Genomic DNA, 18,172 nt, shown 5'->3' with positions numbered 1-18,172 from the left:
GTACGGGCACCGCTCAGCAGCACAGCTGCTGGAAACCTTGGGAAGATGACTCTAACTCAGTCCCCTACAGAGTCCTTACAAAAATAAGCAGCCTCCGGAATGCACAGCTGAGGACAGCATCAAAATACTGCCCCTCTGGAAGCTATTTCAGAGGAAAATGTAGAAGTTAACAAGTATCGACTTAAACAGAAGTTACCTTCTCTTAAAACACTTTCTTACAGTTTTAGTTACGAAATAGAGCTAGGAAATGGGGATGTAAATAATAAATCTGTCCGGTGTTTCTAAGGGGACCAAGGCTATTTGTGCATTTAGGTCAGATCTGCTCAGTAGCTTTGGCTGGTAAAAAAAATGACAAGGCATCATATACTTATTTCAGTATTTTCAAAATCGAATCTTTCATTTCAGACATGCTGAAACATGCTGCTTCGATGCATTTAAGCAAAGCGTTTGACTTTTTGCTTCTGTTTAAAGAAAATATTATTAAACACTAAGCTCATTTTAAAAGAGTAAAGGTAAAAAAAAAGTAAAGTAGAAAGGAAGTAATTTGGAAAAGAAATGAACTATTATGTAGAACTAGAAACAAATTAATTTTGTGGTTGGCTGTAACAAAGCCATCTATATCTTCCACCAAACCTGTCAAAAATTCTTATTCTCCCCTGGGTTTGCATTTTTATTCAGCTTAGGCAAAGAAAAACAAACAAACAAACAAAACCAATGCAGTATTTCCAACTGTTTTGGCATCTTTTCCCAACCCAGTGTTCGTGCAGCTCAACAGCCTTTGCAGAAAACAACACATCTCACGCTAGAGAGAGCTGCAGCACCGTTAGCAGATACAAGCTATCATCGCCTCCCTGAGTATCAAAGAGATGAGAGCCTCCACAGGGAAAAAGAGAGCCTGCAGGCTGCTTGTATCAGACTGACAAACTTTTTATCTGAGTATGTGCCTCTCTGAGTAAGCACACACATTACTATATGAGTAACGATGTGTAAAACTGAGCTACCAGCAGCAGCTTGGCCATCAATAGCCTGAGCACCACGCAATCAGTTAACAGTAAGGAAAAGTCTTTCAATGGATTTCCAGGAAAAGGAGAGGTTGTGCCATCAAACAAGAACTCAGCGTATACTTAAGGGCAAATTTGGGCAGAAAAAAAAAGTGCCTGCGTATCATTTTGATTACTTTTGTTTCTTCAGGAGCCGGCCTTTTGGTGGTACAGAACATAAACCAGATTTTGTGGTTCCTTTGACCCAGCTGGACCACACGAGGATAACCCTCCCCTGCTCTTCATTTTCCCTCCAGTTTAGTGATGGAGAACATTGTGAGACTGCTGATTATTTTCTTCCATTAATGATCGGTCAGATGTACCTTTATCATGTATTAAAATTATTTGATCAAATCTAGCTAATTTTGCCTGAGGTTGATTAGGGAATATTCAAACAAAACATCGCTGTGGGAAGACTCCAGCAACAGGCTGGTATCAGGAGCAGGAATGTCTTAAAGATGCAGCCACTCATGCAGCAAGCATCTGCCCATTGGTTTGCTCCTTCTGGTGCTTCCTGGTAGCTTAGAGAAGGATCACACTTGGAGTACAAATCACCCTACTCTCATGCTGGAGCCCTGAATAATGTAAATGCAGAGCACTGTGAATAAAGTTTTATTTGCTCTGACTTTATCAGCACAGTGAGATGCATAAGGCTGCACAATTCAGTACAACACAGAGGCTGTCCTCGTATGCCACAAAGTCAGCAGTTACCAACTGCGTAACATCCAACCAGGTAGCAAGCTGTTTGGCATTTTCCCTAAAAACTCAGACAAAATAGCATTATCAGAGCCACGGGGTAATTATATTCCTGATGTATCTATTTTAATGTCAATATTTTAATGAAATGTACCGGGACAAAACAGATGTCTGCTTTAACAACTGTGAATCATCTATCTTCAAGCTGCCAGAAGACTAAATGATCATAAAGAAGCCACTCAAACATGGAGCAAAGGAGGGAAACACAGGTCACCAGCTCTTGGCTTTGCAAACTAGACAGCTCCAAATGGTTACGACCAGAAATGACCAGACGAGACCGTGCCACCACCGAGCCTAGTTCTGTACAACTGGCATTTTAACCCCAGAACCTGTGCTCCACACCTACCACACCTCAACGCCACTAAACACTTCCCAATAGTGAGGAGTAATAGCGTAGCAGCTTGCAGTGAAAAAAGGACCAAAGCCTTTATCGATGACCGTTCCTGCTGATAACCCATTCCAGTTTTGTAACAGGTAACTTTATCACAACTAGTTCAGCAAACATTTTAACCACATCGGATAAAACTATCACAAGACAACTCAAAATTTAGACTTTGCCTGCCCTGGGAGGCAGCTGGAGCTAATGAATATGAGCCAATTTAGACTTTAAGGAAGTCAACCAGCAAGAAAAGCTAGGAAGTACAGATCTTCCTCTAAAATTTTTTTTATTAGACCTTCTGGCTGACAAGAGAAATAACCCGAGACCAAACGCCGGTTTGGGGAGCAACTTTTCCCACGGAAAGACGCTGTGACAAGCCTCCAGCCACTGCACGCACCCCATCGGGGATGCCAGCTGGACTGCCCTACAGAACTGTGTGTACCTGCAACTTCTGGGGTTTCTTTGCTGGTTCCTGTTCAACAGGCGCCACCAACACTGCAAGAGCGTGACCAGCCACGCTCCCAGCCCTTCCCTGGACATCCCGCTCGCTGGCACAGCACGAGGAGAGTCAGAAGCGCTGTGGGAAGGCTCCGGGCTGCCTTCCCCATTGCAGCACTCACCCGAAATCCTGGCGTGGAGGTTGGTCTTCACGCAGAGCTCCGGCGAGGGCTCGGCGGCCTGCAGGGCTGTGACGGCCGCCCGGCGCAGGGCGCTGTCGAAGATGGGGAGCACCTGCGCGGGGAAGGCGTTGAAGTACTCCCCGATCTCCATGTTGGTCTCGAAGAGCGTCAAGGCGTCGACGACGACGGCGTAGTGCGCCTCGGCGTCCTGCTCCCTCAGGATGCCCAGCAGCTCGTCCCGGTGGTGCTGCAGCACGTAGGACTCGAACACCTGCCCGATGAAGCCCACCTGCTCCGCCCGCAGCGCCATGCCCGGTCCGCGGCCGGGAACGCGGGGGCAAAATAAATAAAAATTTAAAAATAAAAACAGGGGGAAAAGTGAGGCGTCGGGGCAAAACTTGGCAGCTGCGAAGGAGCCCGGAGGGGCTGCGGGGGTGGGCGGTGAGAGGCAGCGGCACCTCCGCACCGCCGGGCGAGACGACCCCAGGCAGGCAGGCGGCCCTCCTGCCTGCCTGCCTGCCTGCCTGTCTGTCTGTCTGTCTGTCTGTCTGTCTGTCAGTCGGTCGGTCGGTCCGTCCGGTCCCAGATGGCGGCAGGCGCGCGCAAGTTTTGAACGCGGCGGCGCCGTGCGGCCAGACGGGAGATGGCGGCGGGGCCGCCCCCGCTCCGCTCCGCGGCCCGAGCCCGCCTCGGCCCCGCGGGCAGCCGCGGCGCTGGGCGCTGCCCGAGGCCGCCCCAACGCCGCCACCACGGCCGCCGCCACCACGGCCACCGCCAGCCGGGCCCCGCCGCCGCTCCCTCACCCGGCAGGGGAAGCGGCGCCGTCCCCGCCCCCTGCGCCGCCCCGCGGCCCGGGCCCGGCCGGGGGCCATGGGGGTGTCCCCTCGGTGCCTCAGCGCCGCGCCGGGGCTGCCCCGCTGCTGGCGAAACGCCGCCCCAAGCCAAAAAAAAAAAAAAAAAAAAGGAAAAAAAGAACAATATCGGCCGCGCTGCTGTGAACTGCAGACCCGCCGGCCGCGGCCTGTCTGTCCGCGTGTCTGTCTGTGGTGCTGCTCCCCCCGCCTGCGGGTCCCCTCAGCTCCAAGCCCGGCTCCCCTGAAGGCAGCTGCAAGCCAGGCGGCTCCTCCTCCGTAAAGGCGCGTCCGTGGCGGCTCTGGGGGGTTTGGGCTTTTAGTACAGCCGGAAAGTAGGGGCGGGGGGGGCTCTGAAACTTTCGCTTTAGCCCAAAATGTACGGTGTATTGCTTTGAAGAGTTTAGCATCTGAATGTGGTCTTTTTCCTCACACCCAGTGGCATCTTATCTTTGAAATATTTAATCTTCTAAAGTTATTTCTGTTTTAAAATTGAGTTCCAGGTGTAAGGAGTGCCAGTGAACCCCAGCAGCCTGCCTGCTTCCCGGCCCTTTCGCCGCCATCCAGCCCGGGTGCGCTCTCCTGGAGCGTGCAGTGCTAGGGCACCTCTGAGCCCTGCTCGCAGGGACTGCCCTGGAAGGAGGCTGTCTTCTGAGCTGCTACACGTTATCTTCCCGGTATGTGTGACACTGTATTTGTTTCCTATAGCCATTCAAGTCTGTGCTATCACAGAGAAAAACTTTCAGCTCCCTTCAAGGTGTCTGAAGTTAAAACTTCTTTATTGAGCTCCTCATTCTCAGGACCTCCCGTTGTTGGCTTGTATTAACAGTAAGTCACTGATTCACAAACAAAGCAGAAATGACTGCCCGTGTAAGATCTTACCTAGAAAGTGTAGCATACTATTGCCAAGGTATCAGAAATGTACCAATAGTTCTGTAATAAGAACTTGTCATACTAAAACACAAGAGTTCGCAGTGGGGAAACTCAACACTTTTCAAACAAAAAACATCTTTTATTTTCAAGTTATGATATATAGCTTTGATATGTAAAATAAGTGCATTACCTGCCTTAATTAAACTAATATAATTTGAATGTCTGTGTTTTGTTTTGTTTTTGTTTTCCCAGTTGAAAGAATACAGTGATTATAGTAGATAGGAAAGTTAAAGTGATTACTCCACCTCTCGTAATCCTCTTGACTATCTCACCATCCATGAGATTATATGAGGAAAGTTTGCTCAGCAGAAAAGGAGAGAGTCTGGGAATGCCTGGACAAAAGCATCTCAGTGGGACCACAGATGCTGTAAATAAAGGCCCAGAATTTGTCTGCGTGGCTTTCTCTGAATTGATGCTCCACAAGCTACCGCAGACTCGTGTCTGGTAACTCAGCGGACAGAACTTCAATTACCTGTCCTGTGTTGTTTGGAAATACAAACTTTAAAGTATTTGTAGATGTTGCCTAAATCCTAAGGATTAAGATGTTTCCAAACCTGAAGGAAAGGGTGTTTACAGCATAAGCCTAGGACTGCTGCAGGTGCCTATAAAGACAAAATTTTCTGACCCTTAGGTGTATCTCCAGAGGCAAAAGTCTGGGCTCTTTATAAAATGGTCTTATATCCATTCAATTGGTTAGCATGGCTGAAAAAGCACTGCTGAGATCTGCAGCTAATACGTCAATTGTTCACTGAAAATTCAAAACTACTTCTGGCAATGATTCTAGGTGCAGTGTCAGGCTGACCCTGCCTCCACAGTGTGCTTCCAGTGCCAGCTTTACTCAGTTTGTGGTGCTGTCTTGCAAGGTACCCAAACCAGGCTTCTCTTTTTAAGGACGAGACATATTTGTACACATTTGTTGGTTCAGCACAGTTACCTGGTTGCTTGCACAGCAGAGCTGTAATCTTTGTGATGTCCTGCAGGTGTCTTCCTGTGCTTCCTCAACCCTGGCGTTTTGTACCCTAGGAAGCTGGAGGAGCAACAGGAGGGAAAAGGATGCAGCAGCCAGCAACTGGAGGAGCTAATTCCAGCTACAGAGCAAGTAACTGACCTTGGTGTGTGAAGGTTGCAATTAGGTAGTGGTTCCTACAGAAAAACCCTGTATTTATCAGCTTATTATTGAATGATACCTAGTAACAGTTATGTACTTAGTTGAGTGATACAGAAATATTTACTCAACAAAGAAGATCCCATCAAAAACTATGGTCATGCTCATTTGAAAATCCACACGGTATCCCCTTTAGAAATCTTGGTGCAAAATGGGGCAAGAAAAACTATCTTAAACAAGTGGATGGATATAGTGCTCTCAGTTACTGGCCTGAAAAAATGCCTTTTGCTGTGCTCAGAATACTTTCCTAGTTCATCTCTGCTTTCCACTTTTAATGGCTCTCTACATAAGCCAATATAACTGCTTTTTGCTTTCAGGTCACTTCTGAAATTTATAAGCAAATAAAATAAAGATTGAAAACTCCACTGTTTTTCAGTTCTACAGAATATAGAGCGTACCCTTGATCTGGTAATACCCCAGGAGTACAAGACCTGTCAGTTAACGCAGGGGTCAGTGGTACACATCCTGCTCCGACGTGCAGCTGGGACACTGCAAGCAAGGCTGCACAGGTGCTGAGAGGAGCTCATGGATCCCATGGATGAGGTGATGATTTAGATTAAGCAGGATAAAACTTGGGCTGAACTCTCTACCTTCCATTTCCATTGCCAGGTGCCACTGCAGCTGTGTGTGGTATTTACAGGCTGAAGTATGCTCAGGCATTTTTCTCTGTGCCCAGCCATCACAGCTGTTGATCTGTGCCTGTCATTAGAGTTGAAGGGCTATGGCTGTAGCTGTAGTTAAAGACTTCAGGTTGCTCCCTAAATGCTTTGGTTAGACTCCAGAAAGGATCAGTAGTTCACCTCACAGGTCTTATCATTAACTTAGGACCTTACAGTACAATTTGTACAGTCAATAAAGCTTGAGTTGGCTAATTGTTTATGTGCTTGAAAAGGATAAGCATAAACATGGTAGTGCAGTAACGGAGCCCAGTGAATGAATGGTAAGGCAGACAGATAAATTGCAGCGTTAGCAGAAATGGAGCTAAGCAGTCAGGCTGAAAAGTCCAGCTTCAGCTTGGCTGCCTGGTTTTGTTACCTGATCCCAGTGCTATCTACAGGTACTTCCAATTACAAAATGGATGTTTCTTTATGTCACCAACCAAAATACACTCTAACGTAAATTGTAGAACTACAAGGTGATTTCTCTATGTAATTATGCCTGGAAATTTTGCCAGGGAATGTATAGATCAATAGAACTGACACAGTGCCCTACTCCAGAAGGTAGCTAAACAACAGTACAAGAAATTAGAGATTCCCTTTCACTGTAGTAAAAAACAGGCTATCATTTGCCTAGGAAGAGTAGTAACAGTTCCGTATTGAATTACAACGGACATACCAGAAAAAAGGCAATGTGGCTCCTGTAAGAGGAAAGTTAGTGTCTTTCAAAGCTGTTGTTTTTGCAAATGCTATTAAAAAAGGCTAGGGTTCCTCACACCTAAATTGGAGACACATAAATTGGTTGTTGCTCTACACTTTTTGTACAATCAAAAGAGATAAGTGGGCTGATTCACCCCTGAAGCTGCCTGTTGACTGCAGAGGAGGTTGAAGATTGCTATTTTTTAAGCTAGGTGACTCAGTCAGCTTCATTCTAAGGGAAGTAAATAACAGCAAAGGAGGTCATTTTCTCAATGCAGAATCATTAAAATTTATCTGTGAATAGCACTGAGATCAAGTAACAACATTCACATGTAACTTAAAATAAGGGGTTGCTCTGACACACTGAACAGGTCTGGTTTCTAATGTTAAAAGGGAATCCTGATATTCTTTAGGAATTGCATCCTATAGTTTTTTAACAGAGTTTCAGAGCAAGAATAAAACTGGAAAAAAGTGAATGACCATTAGTCAAAAGCTGATATTGGGATTTTCTAGCCATGGTTACTGGAATATTGTGTTTGTTAACAATTTAGTGAAAAGAAAGGACAGCCAGATGCCATTTTTTTCAGCTGCCAAACCAGAAGGGCAAGTGCTGCAAAATATGTTACAGCTCAGAATCCATCCACCTTCACTTACATGAGCAGAAATATTTTTCCCACAAAGACTGCTGCTTTCAGTTTTGAAGTGTAACTCATCCAAGGAGGTCCCTCTTGGAAAGGGTATTCTCGTCTCAAAAAGCAGGAAGGTGTAGTTCCAGAGAGTAGCTGGAACATCAAGAGTGGAAAAAATGGCATTATGTTTTAAGAATGAAAATAGAGATTCTCACAGCACTGTATAAAACATTTAGAAAAAATAAGATATGCATATCCTAAAAAATAAAAAGGCTAAATATTATATATTCTCCAGATTTACAATACCTAGTCTTGTTATTTAAAGTGATAAAAGTTTATTACAAATTTATTGATTTATTAAACATGTACATATCAAATGTAAAGCTACTCTAGCCAATTTGAAAATAATCCAAGTTTTTCCTTTTGAAGTAGCAGATCACAAAAAGAGGATTCTTTTAAAAAATTCTAATTAAAAAATCTGTAATATTGACCGATGTAACTTACTGTCAGTACTTCTCATAGGAGTAATATTTTCCTTGAAGTCTCAAGTAAATATAGTAAACGTGTTGAAGTAACTGAAAAAACATGGAAGGAAGGAGTCAATCTGATGAAGCAATGTCTATGTTAGCACTATTTTTTTCCTCAAGTATACCTTCTGTGTACAATTCCTGCTGCAGAAAAGAGCCATGCAGATCTTGTGACGTAATTCTTCCTTATGCTATGAGGTGTAAAATGGGACAGCCAAAGCATTTTCCTGCTAACCTGGAAAATTCACTGGCATTCACTCATCACAAAAGTAAATTGAGCAATCCAGGCTGAAAGCCAAACTTTGCCTGAAGGCTGATTGTTGGTGTTCTGATTAAATGTAGAATTCTGCTGCATTTTGCCCCAGTGCCAAGTATAGCTTGTTACTTTCCTCTTCCATAGGAAAGCCCAGTAAGGATTAAACGACTGTATTCTTTTGTGTTTGCTCTTTGACTTTTTTAATTTCTTTCTGGATAAAACTCTAAAGGGTCAGAGGGGAAACAATTATACTAAGTGCTGCTAATCAGATTTCATGTCTCAGAATGCAGAGACAGCTCCTAAGAGCCTAAAGTTTTTTTTCCGGCATTTTAAATAACATGATGCAATTTCATATTAATTCTGCACCTCCTTACCTTGGAGTTGTCTGTTAACAAGTAGGAGGGCTTAGGCAAAAAAACGCCCAAGAGCTGAGACTGTGTATGTGAGCAGAGACGTTGCAGACTGCAGAACTGGGCACCAGATACTGCAAAGATCAAGAAAACAATGGTATTGTGATAATGCAAGTTCCTCTATTAATCCAAAATGCCAGTCGTTAACTAACTTTTTGGGAATACATATTACAGTGCTCTCAATGCCATTTGGTAGAAACTCATTTTTCTCCTAGTCTCTTCAGGTTGTTTTTTAAGAGACTGATTTGGCAGTGGAACAGCTGCTGACTTTGGCAGATGTGGTAACTTCTTAACTTTCTTCTCCCTGTAAAAAGACAAATCCCTGTGCTAGCAAAAATACCCAACCCTTTACTGAAGTCTAAAAATATGAGCAGGTAAAGTGAACGCACACATTACCATCCAATTATTGTTCACAGCTATTAATTCCATACATAGAAATTTACACATGGAGGATGGCAGGTAAAGGCTGAGCCCCTTATAAACTTTGCAAAGCATGCAAGAAAAAATACGCAACACTCACGTCAGAACATTATAACAAAATGAGCTAGTGTATTTTATTTCGGGTAAGAGCCAAGAAATCTGACATTTTGCCCAATATGGCTTTCTTCTAAAATTAAAAAGTTGCATATACCTACAGTTGAGTCCACCAGCTACCGAAAATTTGCTGTATGCATCTTTAATCCACAGCAGCATCACCAGAATACAGCTTCCAGTGGAGTTTTCAAGCAGAATTATAAGAAGTTTTAAAATGTTCATTTAGAATATTTTATATTGTTTATATGAAAACATACAAATTTTTTCATTTATACATATACTACATATAAAACTCATTGTAATTAGCAAGTATCTTCATCTGGGTATTTACCTTTGTGCATACAAGGAAAAAAAGTATGTAGTTAGGGCTTCAGATGAATATTAAAGTTCAAGACCTTTGTATATGCTAACTAAAACGTTATTCAAACAACTCAAATTTTCCTGCTTTTAAAAGATAAGAGATTCAGCTTAAAAATACATTCATAAAACAAAGAGACAATTTTCTCCCTGAGACTACCAGTGTGAATTACTTTGTGGTAATCTTTGAATGAAAAAATACAAAAGAGACAACGGGCTTTTTCAATATACTGCAGCAAATTTCTGGAACAACACTGGCATCATAAAAGGTGTAGATTGGAGAATCATGCTCACTAGCTGAAAAAACATGTTCATAGATTAGATTAAGACAAGAAAACCCTTTAATATAGACAATTGAAGGTAATTTAGTTTTCAAGATCTATATGTGTAATATGTAGAACTGGGAAAAAGTTGTGGTTTTTTGTAGGTTTTTTTTTTTTTCTTTTTTAATTTCAGACATGATTTTTATCCAAAGCAGGACTTCATGCTCAAAATGTAGATTCTTGATTTATGCAGAGATACTTAGTACATAGTATTCTAAAGGTTTCAAGCATTTGTCTTTGTTAATATTAATAAAATAAATACATAATCTGTGAATACAGTTTCTGCTTAAATTCAGTGATAAAGTTTTAGATTATAACTAGAGGGCAAAGTCTCAGAGGCAGCAGTTAAGAAGTCAAATCCCTGCCCCAATGAACAGTGTCTGTTGTTTTTTTTTATGGTCTTGTCAAAATCACTCTGCTCTGAAGGCTAGCAGCTACACTGTTTTTGATTTATTTCACATTCTTCCTTTGAAATCTTAGAAAGAGGACAGTTTTTAAAATGCTAACATAATAGAATTGGGATGGATTAAACATACCTTGCCCAAATTGGAGAGAGAGTGGTATATATATATTTTTTCCTTTTACAATTTAAATTGTATTTGTAACAACCATGCGATTTTCTAGGGGGGAAAGCCTTACCTGAAATCAAAGAAAACATTTATAGGAAAAAGGGGGAAAGCATTATGTTTGTTCTACCAAAATTTATTATGTTGTACTTACAAAGTTTAAAGGTTCTTCCATTTTAAATAAAAATAATAGTTATAATTACACACATTATATAGTACCATGTCAAGTGATTCCAACAAATATCACATGAAATACAGTGCATTTTCAAATCAGAAAGACAAATACTTTCTCATTCACAGTGTTTGACAAATTACAGGAAAGCTTGTTCACATGAGGGTTTACTTAAGGTCATGCTCTGATAAACAGTCCACATCACGCTGTGCCACAAGAACAAATCATCTCTCAGAATGTGAAGTATCGGGCAAACCACTCCTGGCGTTGTGGATCTGGTGAAGCCACTGGTGAAGCGTCAGTCTGAGGAGGGCTAAATTCATAGAAAGAAAAAAAAATTAACCCACAACTAAACAGAGTACCAAAGTTACGAGGAAAAAAAACAACACACAGAAAAAAAGAGTGAAGAATAGCCTGGTTTTCCTTGGATTACTCATCAGTGTGCCTCTGGATATGATTTAATGTCTCCCTACAGAATCTGTGATCATCCACTCCATTGGAGAGCATCAGCAGCACAGACAAGTCAGTTCAGCAGCCACATTACAGGGTGGGCAAATAATACTTTGGGAAATGGAATTTAAAATCTCATAAACAGATGTGTGTTTTCAGAAGAATAAAAAGGTTTTCTTGGAAAAGTGTGACTGTACAAGGTCCTCTTTTAGCATCCTTTTCCTGTGGCAAAGTTAATTTTTGGAAATATGATGCAAGCATCATATTCATAGACATGTGCTCACAGAGACTGGTTGGCAACTGAACAAAAATACAGACTATTTTAATACTTTACACTGATCACAAGTATCACTTGCATTGTTGTTCATGCACACATTTAATATTTGATAATAAACTAGGAAAAACTGCTTCACTGCAAACAAGATTTGATTCTCGCTTGAACCATTAAAATCCTCATTAAATAATCAAGAGAAAAATTAATTTGATTTAGATCTAATTATACAATTAAGTTACTTTATCAATAAAAATCTGTAATAAAAAAATCCCTACTGTATTACTGGATAATGCAAAGCACAAAACATTTTGGAGTGGAAACTCCAGCATCACAGTCCACGAGTTCATGCACATGCATATTACAGATACCTGACTGCAGTCATGCACATCACATGCACAGGAAAAAGTAAACTTACTTATTTTTTAAAGATGGCTTTTTAAAGATGGTTTTCTTGCCATAAACTGTTTTTACTTATCTATTTTACATTCTATTATTTGTTTCCTTTTATACTAAGTAATTGCTAGGTATGTGGCCTTTCACATTAAACCAAAAGAAAGCATCAACAGGCAGGTGCGAACTGGTAATCTTGTACATCACTTTAAGCTGCCAGCTTGGAGGCAAGAGATCAGTACCTATTAAATATAGCATACAGCACTTCTTCAGTGCCTTTAATATGTAGCCACATAAAGCAAAAAGATTTACCTCTAAGAAACCATTTTTAAGTTAATAATTCACTATATAAATTTATGAGAGAATTACTTTAGACTTCAATGCTGATTTTAACTACCAGAAGCTCAGCATTAAGCCCCCAAGCGTGTACGTTTCCTGTTTCTGTAGTAAAATTATGCCTATGAAACAGTTTGATATTGGTGGGGAAAGGGGAAACACAAAACATTCATGTAGCACAGAAAAGAGTTTTCTTACATAAAACCATCATCACACAATACTGAATAAAAGAAATTCTGTGCTGGTATCACTTCCTAAATGACAATCAGCAAATAACACAAACATTTAAAACAATTGTTCATATATGTAAACAATTGGAAGCACATGAATTCTGTTAAGGTATCTAGAGAGGTTTTCAAAGTTCAGGATTTATGAAAAAGTGAGAGAATACTTCATGTTTCAACAAGGTCTACCATAAAAAGGAATACTATAAAGAGGTTACAAATATTATATAAAAATTGAAAATTCATAACAGCACTTATACCTCTGAAAGGTTCGTAAAGCAAGTGGGATTCGGCTCGATACAAAAGCAAAATTTTCCTGAGTTAAGAAACGAAAAAGAAAAAAAGATTGGTGAGGCAGTGCTCACCTCAAAAACGTCTTGGGCTCTTTGGGTGGTATTGGCTGTGGCAGTGGTTTGCTGCTGTTGAACTCAATATCGTGGATGGGTGAGTTAGGAATGGGGTCCAGGCGGTTAGGATGTCCATTGCCCACTCCGCTAGATTCCAGAGCACTTAGATTGGGGACACTCACAAACCTGTTTGTTGATTTATCGTTCTTCTTCTTTTGCTGCATTAAAAATAACAAATGTAAGGAAGGCGCCAGGACAGATGAGGAGATTTGCAAATTTAGGAGTTTTTTTTTTGTGGCGTTATTTTTTTGGGGGTAGGGGGCAGGATAGGAAGGAGAGCAATTGGGACAGACTGGACTTTTTTTTCTAATTGTAGTTTTATTATTTGCTTTGACCAGAACTGATCACCACAAATTTCTCACATTTCTAATCACGTTGATTAAGTTATTAACACTTAGTGTAATAACCAACGAGTACATGATTTTTAAATATCTTCCAGTATAACATTTTGCTCTATTCTAAAACATTGAAGATAAGTAAGTTTTCCACCAAGGTCTTGTTAAACCTTCCATCTTTCCTTAGTTCTTTTCTTGGTATTAGTGAAACAGCTCTACTGTCAAATATAATTACAGAAAAATTTCAGTGATGAAAAAAGTAAATCTCTGCAACAGTTTTCACCCCATTACTGAGGCACATTTTGGTCAGTAAAACTTGGAACCTAGAAAAGCAGCTACATTTCTTTAAATGCAGTTATGCCCTTATAGTAAGCATTATAGCAATCCTGCCGAAGATGAAAATAATACTGTGTGAGAGTTCAGTTTCTTGCTCAAAAAAAGCCAGGCTGCTAAAGCTACTACAGCTAACACTTCCAAACACCAGATGGCACAAGTGAACCTTCTTCCTTTCTTAATACTACCGATAATATTCAGGGGACACAAAATACTGAAGAACTTTATTTTGATATCACTGTTTTACTCTCCTAACACATCATACAAAGGAATCAGTATTTATCCTCTGTGCTCTTATATATTTTAATGTAGAAAAATGCTTCAAATAGTTCTCTAGGTCTTCAAAAATAACTGTGACAGAATGCCACGTGTGTTTTCTGACTTCTATTCAATATTCCATGTCAACAACAAAATTATTAAAAAACCACCCTATTTACAAAAATAAGATTAATTTATTCTCAGGAATGATCTATTAATTGAGTATATAATAAAAACTTCCAACAGAAAAGCTGCTCTATTCATGGGTGGCCTAGAGTTCAAATGGAGACAGTCTTACTATTTGTTTGTTTATACTCTTCTGTTTAGCTCCCTGCTATCTGATTTCACTACTTGACCTCTTCAAAGTTGAAAATTGCAAATACTGCTCTGTAGGCCAGTGGTGCATGTGCTTGTCAAACCAAGATTGAAAGATAATATAGTGAACAGAAAGCTATACTAGTTTTTTGTTTTTTTTTTTTAAATTATCACATAGGAAGACCACTAGCTGTAAAAGATTAAACTAAAGTCATCCCGAACACTTTACTTCCTCAGGCTGAAGAGGCAAGAATGGAAAAATAGTTTGGTAAAAGTAACCAAATATATGTAGAACACACCTGCAAGGTAATATACACTGTAATTAAAACCGTGTACAAAACACACTGTAGTTAAATCTGCGCTTCACAACTGGCTCATTTCTGGAAAGTGTATTTATCTATATAAATGCTTTGAAAATACTGTAGTTCGTATCTTATTTTCTATAAAACTCTACACTTCTGAAGCAGTCAAATCTGGAGAAACTAAATTGTGTGTATTGTTTCTATGGAATTCATGCAAAATATTACGAAACTGCAGATCTACCAATGTAAGGCTAAACAGATCCACTGCATAAATTTGAAAAGCTCTAATAAATACTGCAATGGTTGTAATTTTGTATTAATGTGCAAAGCATGTAGTAACTCATAAATTCTGTCATTTTTTTATTTCAAAGAGAATGAAATTTTCAGTTTGTTTGTAATTCATTCCCCAATAACACAGCATGTGCTTTGATAAAGTAACATGTCCCACAATTCATGAGATGAGAGATCAAAATGTTCTGGAATACAAGACTGTTTTAAAGTCTTACGGATTTTAAGAGAGAGAAACATATGATAAAAGTATATGAATTTTCTCTATGGAAATCTGATGTTGAAGTACTTTTCCCAAACAATTCAGACTTCACACAAAACACAAACTTACATACTCAAGGGTCAAATGTTACATCTTTAAAACAAAATGGTTCAGACAAACTTCCAAAATTTTCAAACAACCTTTCACACAAAGACAAAGCATTCAAATTAGTTTGGGCCTAGCAGAAACAACACCAGGATGGCTAAGTTCCTTTATGCAGGCATTCATAAGAGTTAGGTAACAGCCGGTAAGCTTGCCAGAGCTGCTGGACTCCTGAAAAATGTCGGAGAGTGTTGACAATTTACAGCAGAGTTTGTGGAGAAGTGGGAAATACTCTGATCTGATGTGAAACCGTAAGATTAGCTAAATAACATAGCCTGATCTCTTAAATGACAGAGACAGACCTTCTTTTACACAGTGACATCCTATTCGTTCTGCCCAACCTGCTTACTTGATAACCAAACAACTGGATCTTAGGTAAAAATATTCCAATGTCAAAGAACCCTGAATTGTGCAAGAACTATGTTGCTTTATTTGGTATATCTTTATTTTTTCCCTTACTGCCTGTACTTGTGTCAATCTGAGTGTCTACATATAATCTTCATAACTGAAATGGTTGTGAACAACATAGCCTAGAGAACTTATGAGAGTGATTCTGCTCACCCTATACTAGATACCTACTCCATGCTCAAGTCTGTTGCAAGCTTCATTGATGAGATATCCCTTGACTCTAACAGGAATTTAGACACACAGTGCACATGTAGATACTAGTATGCAGACATTTAAATTAAGGCATCAATATGGAACTGAATCTTGACCAAAATTTTTTTGTTACCCATTTCCCAAACGCATAAAGGATGTTTTGACTCCAGCTGTTCTCTGACACCCACGTGAACTTGTTTATCTCCAAAGCGGACCTCACAGCTGGGAAAAATCCCTTCCCTTTCCATGCAGGTGAAATAACCTATGGATTATTACAAGGAAGAAGGAAATGTCTGAGGACTCATTCTTACTGCTGAAGTGGTGGAAAGAGACAGAACGAAGGTACCCAACTGCAGACTATTCTTCATGTAGGAATGTTGCTGGCTTTTTAAGTGACAGGGAGGCTACTATGCCTGTTTGTACAGTAGCCTCCATTGGCTGCTGTTCACCAGGACGGAGAGAATTGGAAAAGCCTGCTACTGAAGTGTTTTTGCTTATACAGGATGCAACAATAACTAAGAAGGTTAGAGGCTGATTTCTATCTCCTACTGCCCTTACACTCTATACCCAGTTTGTCACTCCAATTCTCCATTATTAGTCTGTCTTTTTCTACTCAGACTCATTCTACGCTCTCCTCATACTTTTCTTCTTCCTCTTTTTACCCCTATTCCTTTTATTTAGTGTCCCCGCTTCCTCTGTGTTTCTAGTGGTCTTATATCCTGAGCACCATCTGCAAAATAAATTTGTCCTCGCATTTTCCATAATAACCAAGAAAAATCATTTGAAAATAAAGCTGATTGAGGATGTCACTGTTCTCTATTATATATATGCTACAGTCCTGTCCTCTGTAGGGTCGCTTTTCTGTTTTGACTTCAGAGTTTTGTGAGAAGGAACTGTTTTATGTTATACATACATGTACATAAGAAACAAATATGTACACAAAAATCAGGAGAGACAAATGGAAACGTGATGTTCCTTGTTTTGAACATGTCACTAAGTAAAAAAAATAGTAAATAGTAAAAAATGATATAAAATAGTAAAATATTTTTTTACTAAAATAGTAAAAAATGATATATGTACATACGCACACAAACATTTCTTCTTTTTACTACATGCTAACTTTAGATTTCTCATTTTTCACTTTAGCAGTCAGTGAAGCCCATGGAACATACCTTCACCAATGGATTAATAACACCAACATTTGGGCTTGCATTAAACACTTTGTTGTAGTTAGTCTCCCTGTTAACTAGCTCCAGCTGATAGAACTTTTTGTCTTCCTAAAAAGAAGAACAAATAGAAACTTCTTTTTATGCATTCTCAATCAGTTAGTGGCCAAATCTGCCTAGAAAGTGATCTCAAATAAATTTATGCTTACATGTTTTAAAGAAACTGATATTTCTAAAAACTACATTTCATGTTTTGTATATTATTATATGCAAATACTACATAATTTCTATTTATGCAGTTCTGTTGTATATGTTGTATAAGAGTGAGTATAGCTCAATGGATTATGCACTGGTAAGGATTCAGTATAGTTAACTTCCGATCTCCAGTTACTTTGAACTTTCCTCATTCCTTCTTGCTTCTGAATTAGGATCTAATCAGACTAATCTGAGCAAGGCTGCTGAAGTGTGAGTTTGCAAAACTCCGTGCATCAGGAAATTGGAAACCTTCTTAGAAAGCTCATAGAAGAGACCATTTCTTATATGGCTTACATGGCTCACTTCTTATTCCAAGATTGCAAATAGGATATGTCTGATCAAGGTCATACTGCAATACTTTTTGTAATAATGTATTATGCTTGATTGTACACTCTTTGCATCTAATTAGTTTTACTATTATGAGACACTGGAACCACAGGAATAACGTATTAAAGAATACAAATACATGCTATCAGCATTGGCTCTTTAACGAATTTTGTACACTTCTTATTAGATTAACATTTATGTCTGTCAAGATATTAAACCAGGAGAGCATAAAAGTCTTACAATCAATTTCTTTATGAGTTGGTCCCGCTCTGCAATTAGGTCTTTCAGTTCTGAGATAAGCTGCAAGTCTTCTGGTCTTGATTCTCTGTTTTTATATTTTTCTTCCATTTCTTCTAAACTTTATAGGAAAGAAAAATACCTGCTTTAGTCTGATCCAGCGTTAAATGATGAGTGAATAAAGTCAAAACTTTGATTTGTATAAAAGAGATTTCAAGGAATAAAAACAGAAGATCATTTTCTTTTCTCCCTGAAGTTAGTTAATTCTATATTTATCACTGAGCTTTGTGTAGTTAAAAAACAAACAAACAAACAAAACAAATCTTTGCTACAGTTAACTGAAATTTTGTGCAAAATTCTAAAATCTTAACATCCCTCTTGTACATGCAGTATTAGTTCTTTGAAAAAAGGCCTCTTGGAAGCCAAACTGAAAACAAG

At 39.6% G+C, this 18,172-nt stretch overlaps 2 protein-coding genes and 1 long non-coding RNA gene across 23 annotated transcripts in view; 1 reads left to right on the top strand and 2 right to left on the bottom strand.

The window, feature by feature from the left end:
* MCM9 (minichromosome maintenance 9 homologous recombination repair factor) overlaps positions 1 to 3,507 on the bottom strand; it is a 46,894-nt gene extending 43,387 nt beyond the window's left edge. Inside the window, exon 1 of one of the 4 annotated variants that reach the window (XR_013949741.1) lies at positions 2,796 to 3,495. Coding sequence is in view for 3 of the 4 variants with exons in the window: in XM_080588379.1 (XP_080444505.1) it covers positions 2,796 to 3,105 (310 nt within the window). In the remaining variant the exon portion in view is untranslated. Of the gene's footprint in view, positions 1 to 2,795 lie in introns of all 4 variants that reach the window. The other 3 variants (XM_080588379.1, XM_080588380.1, XM_080588378.1) reach the window with 3 other exon arrangements.
* A 94-nt stretch (positions 3,508 to 3,601) lies between these two features.
* LOC308193564 overlaps positions 3,602 to 18,172 on the top strand; it is a 41,136-nt gene continuing 26,565 nt past the window's right edge. For 2 of the 13 annotated variants that reach the window (XR_013949766.1, XR_013949768.1), the window contains exons 1-3: positions 3,610 to 4,323; positions 5,560 to 6,287; positions 16,002 to 16,272. This is a non-coding gene — a long non-coding RNA (uncharacterized lncRNA). Of the gene's footprint in view, positions 4,324 to 5,559; positions 6,288 to 11,348; positions 12,907 to 15,903; positions 15,924 to 16,001; positions 16,273 to 18,172 lie in introns of those variants that run through there. The other 11 variants (XR_013949771.1, XR_013949773.1, XR_013949763.1 and 8 more) reach the window with 11 other exon arrangements.
* Positions 9,447 to 18,172, bottom strand: part of FAM184A (family with sequence similarity 184 member A) — a 71,253-nt gene continuing 62,527 nt past the window's right edge. For 4 of the 6 annotated variants that reach the window (XM_080588384.1, XM_080588381.1, XM_080588386.1 and 1 more), the window contains 4 exons: positions 17,738 to 17,855; positions 16,922 to 17,026; positions 12,913 to 13,112; positions 9,447 to 11,186 (listed from right to left, as the gene is read on the bottom strand). In XM_080588384.1, the coding sequence (XP_080444510.1) occupies positions 11,105 to 11,186; positions 12,913 to 13,112; positions 16,922 to 17,026; positions 17,738 to 17,855 (505 nt within the window). In that variant the 3' untranslated portion in view covers positions 9,447 to 11,104. The remainder of the gene's footprint in view (positions 11,187 to 12,912; positions 13,113 to 16,921; positions 17,027 to 17,737; positions 17,856 to 18,172) is intronic. The other 2 variants (XM_080588385.1, XM_080588383.1) reach the window with 1 other exon arrangement.

This window comes from Anser brachyrhynchus (assembly GCF_964034855.1).
Source record: "Anser brachyrhynchus genome assembly, chromosome: 3".
Classification (NCBI taxonomy): Eukaryota; Metazoa; Chordata; class Aves; order Anseriformes; family Anatidae; genus Anser; species Anser brachyrhynchus.
This window is presented reverse-complemented; position numbering and strand designations above follow the sequence as displayed.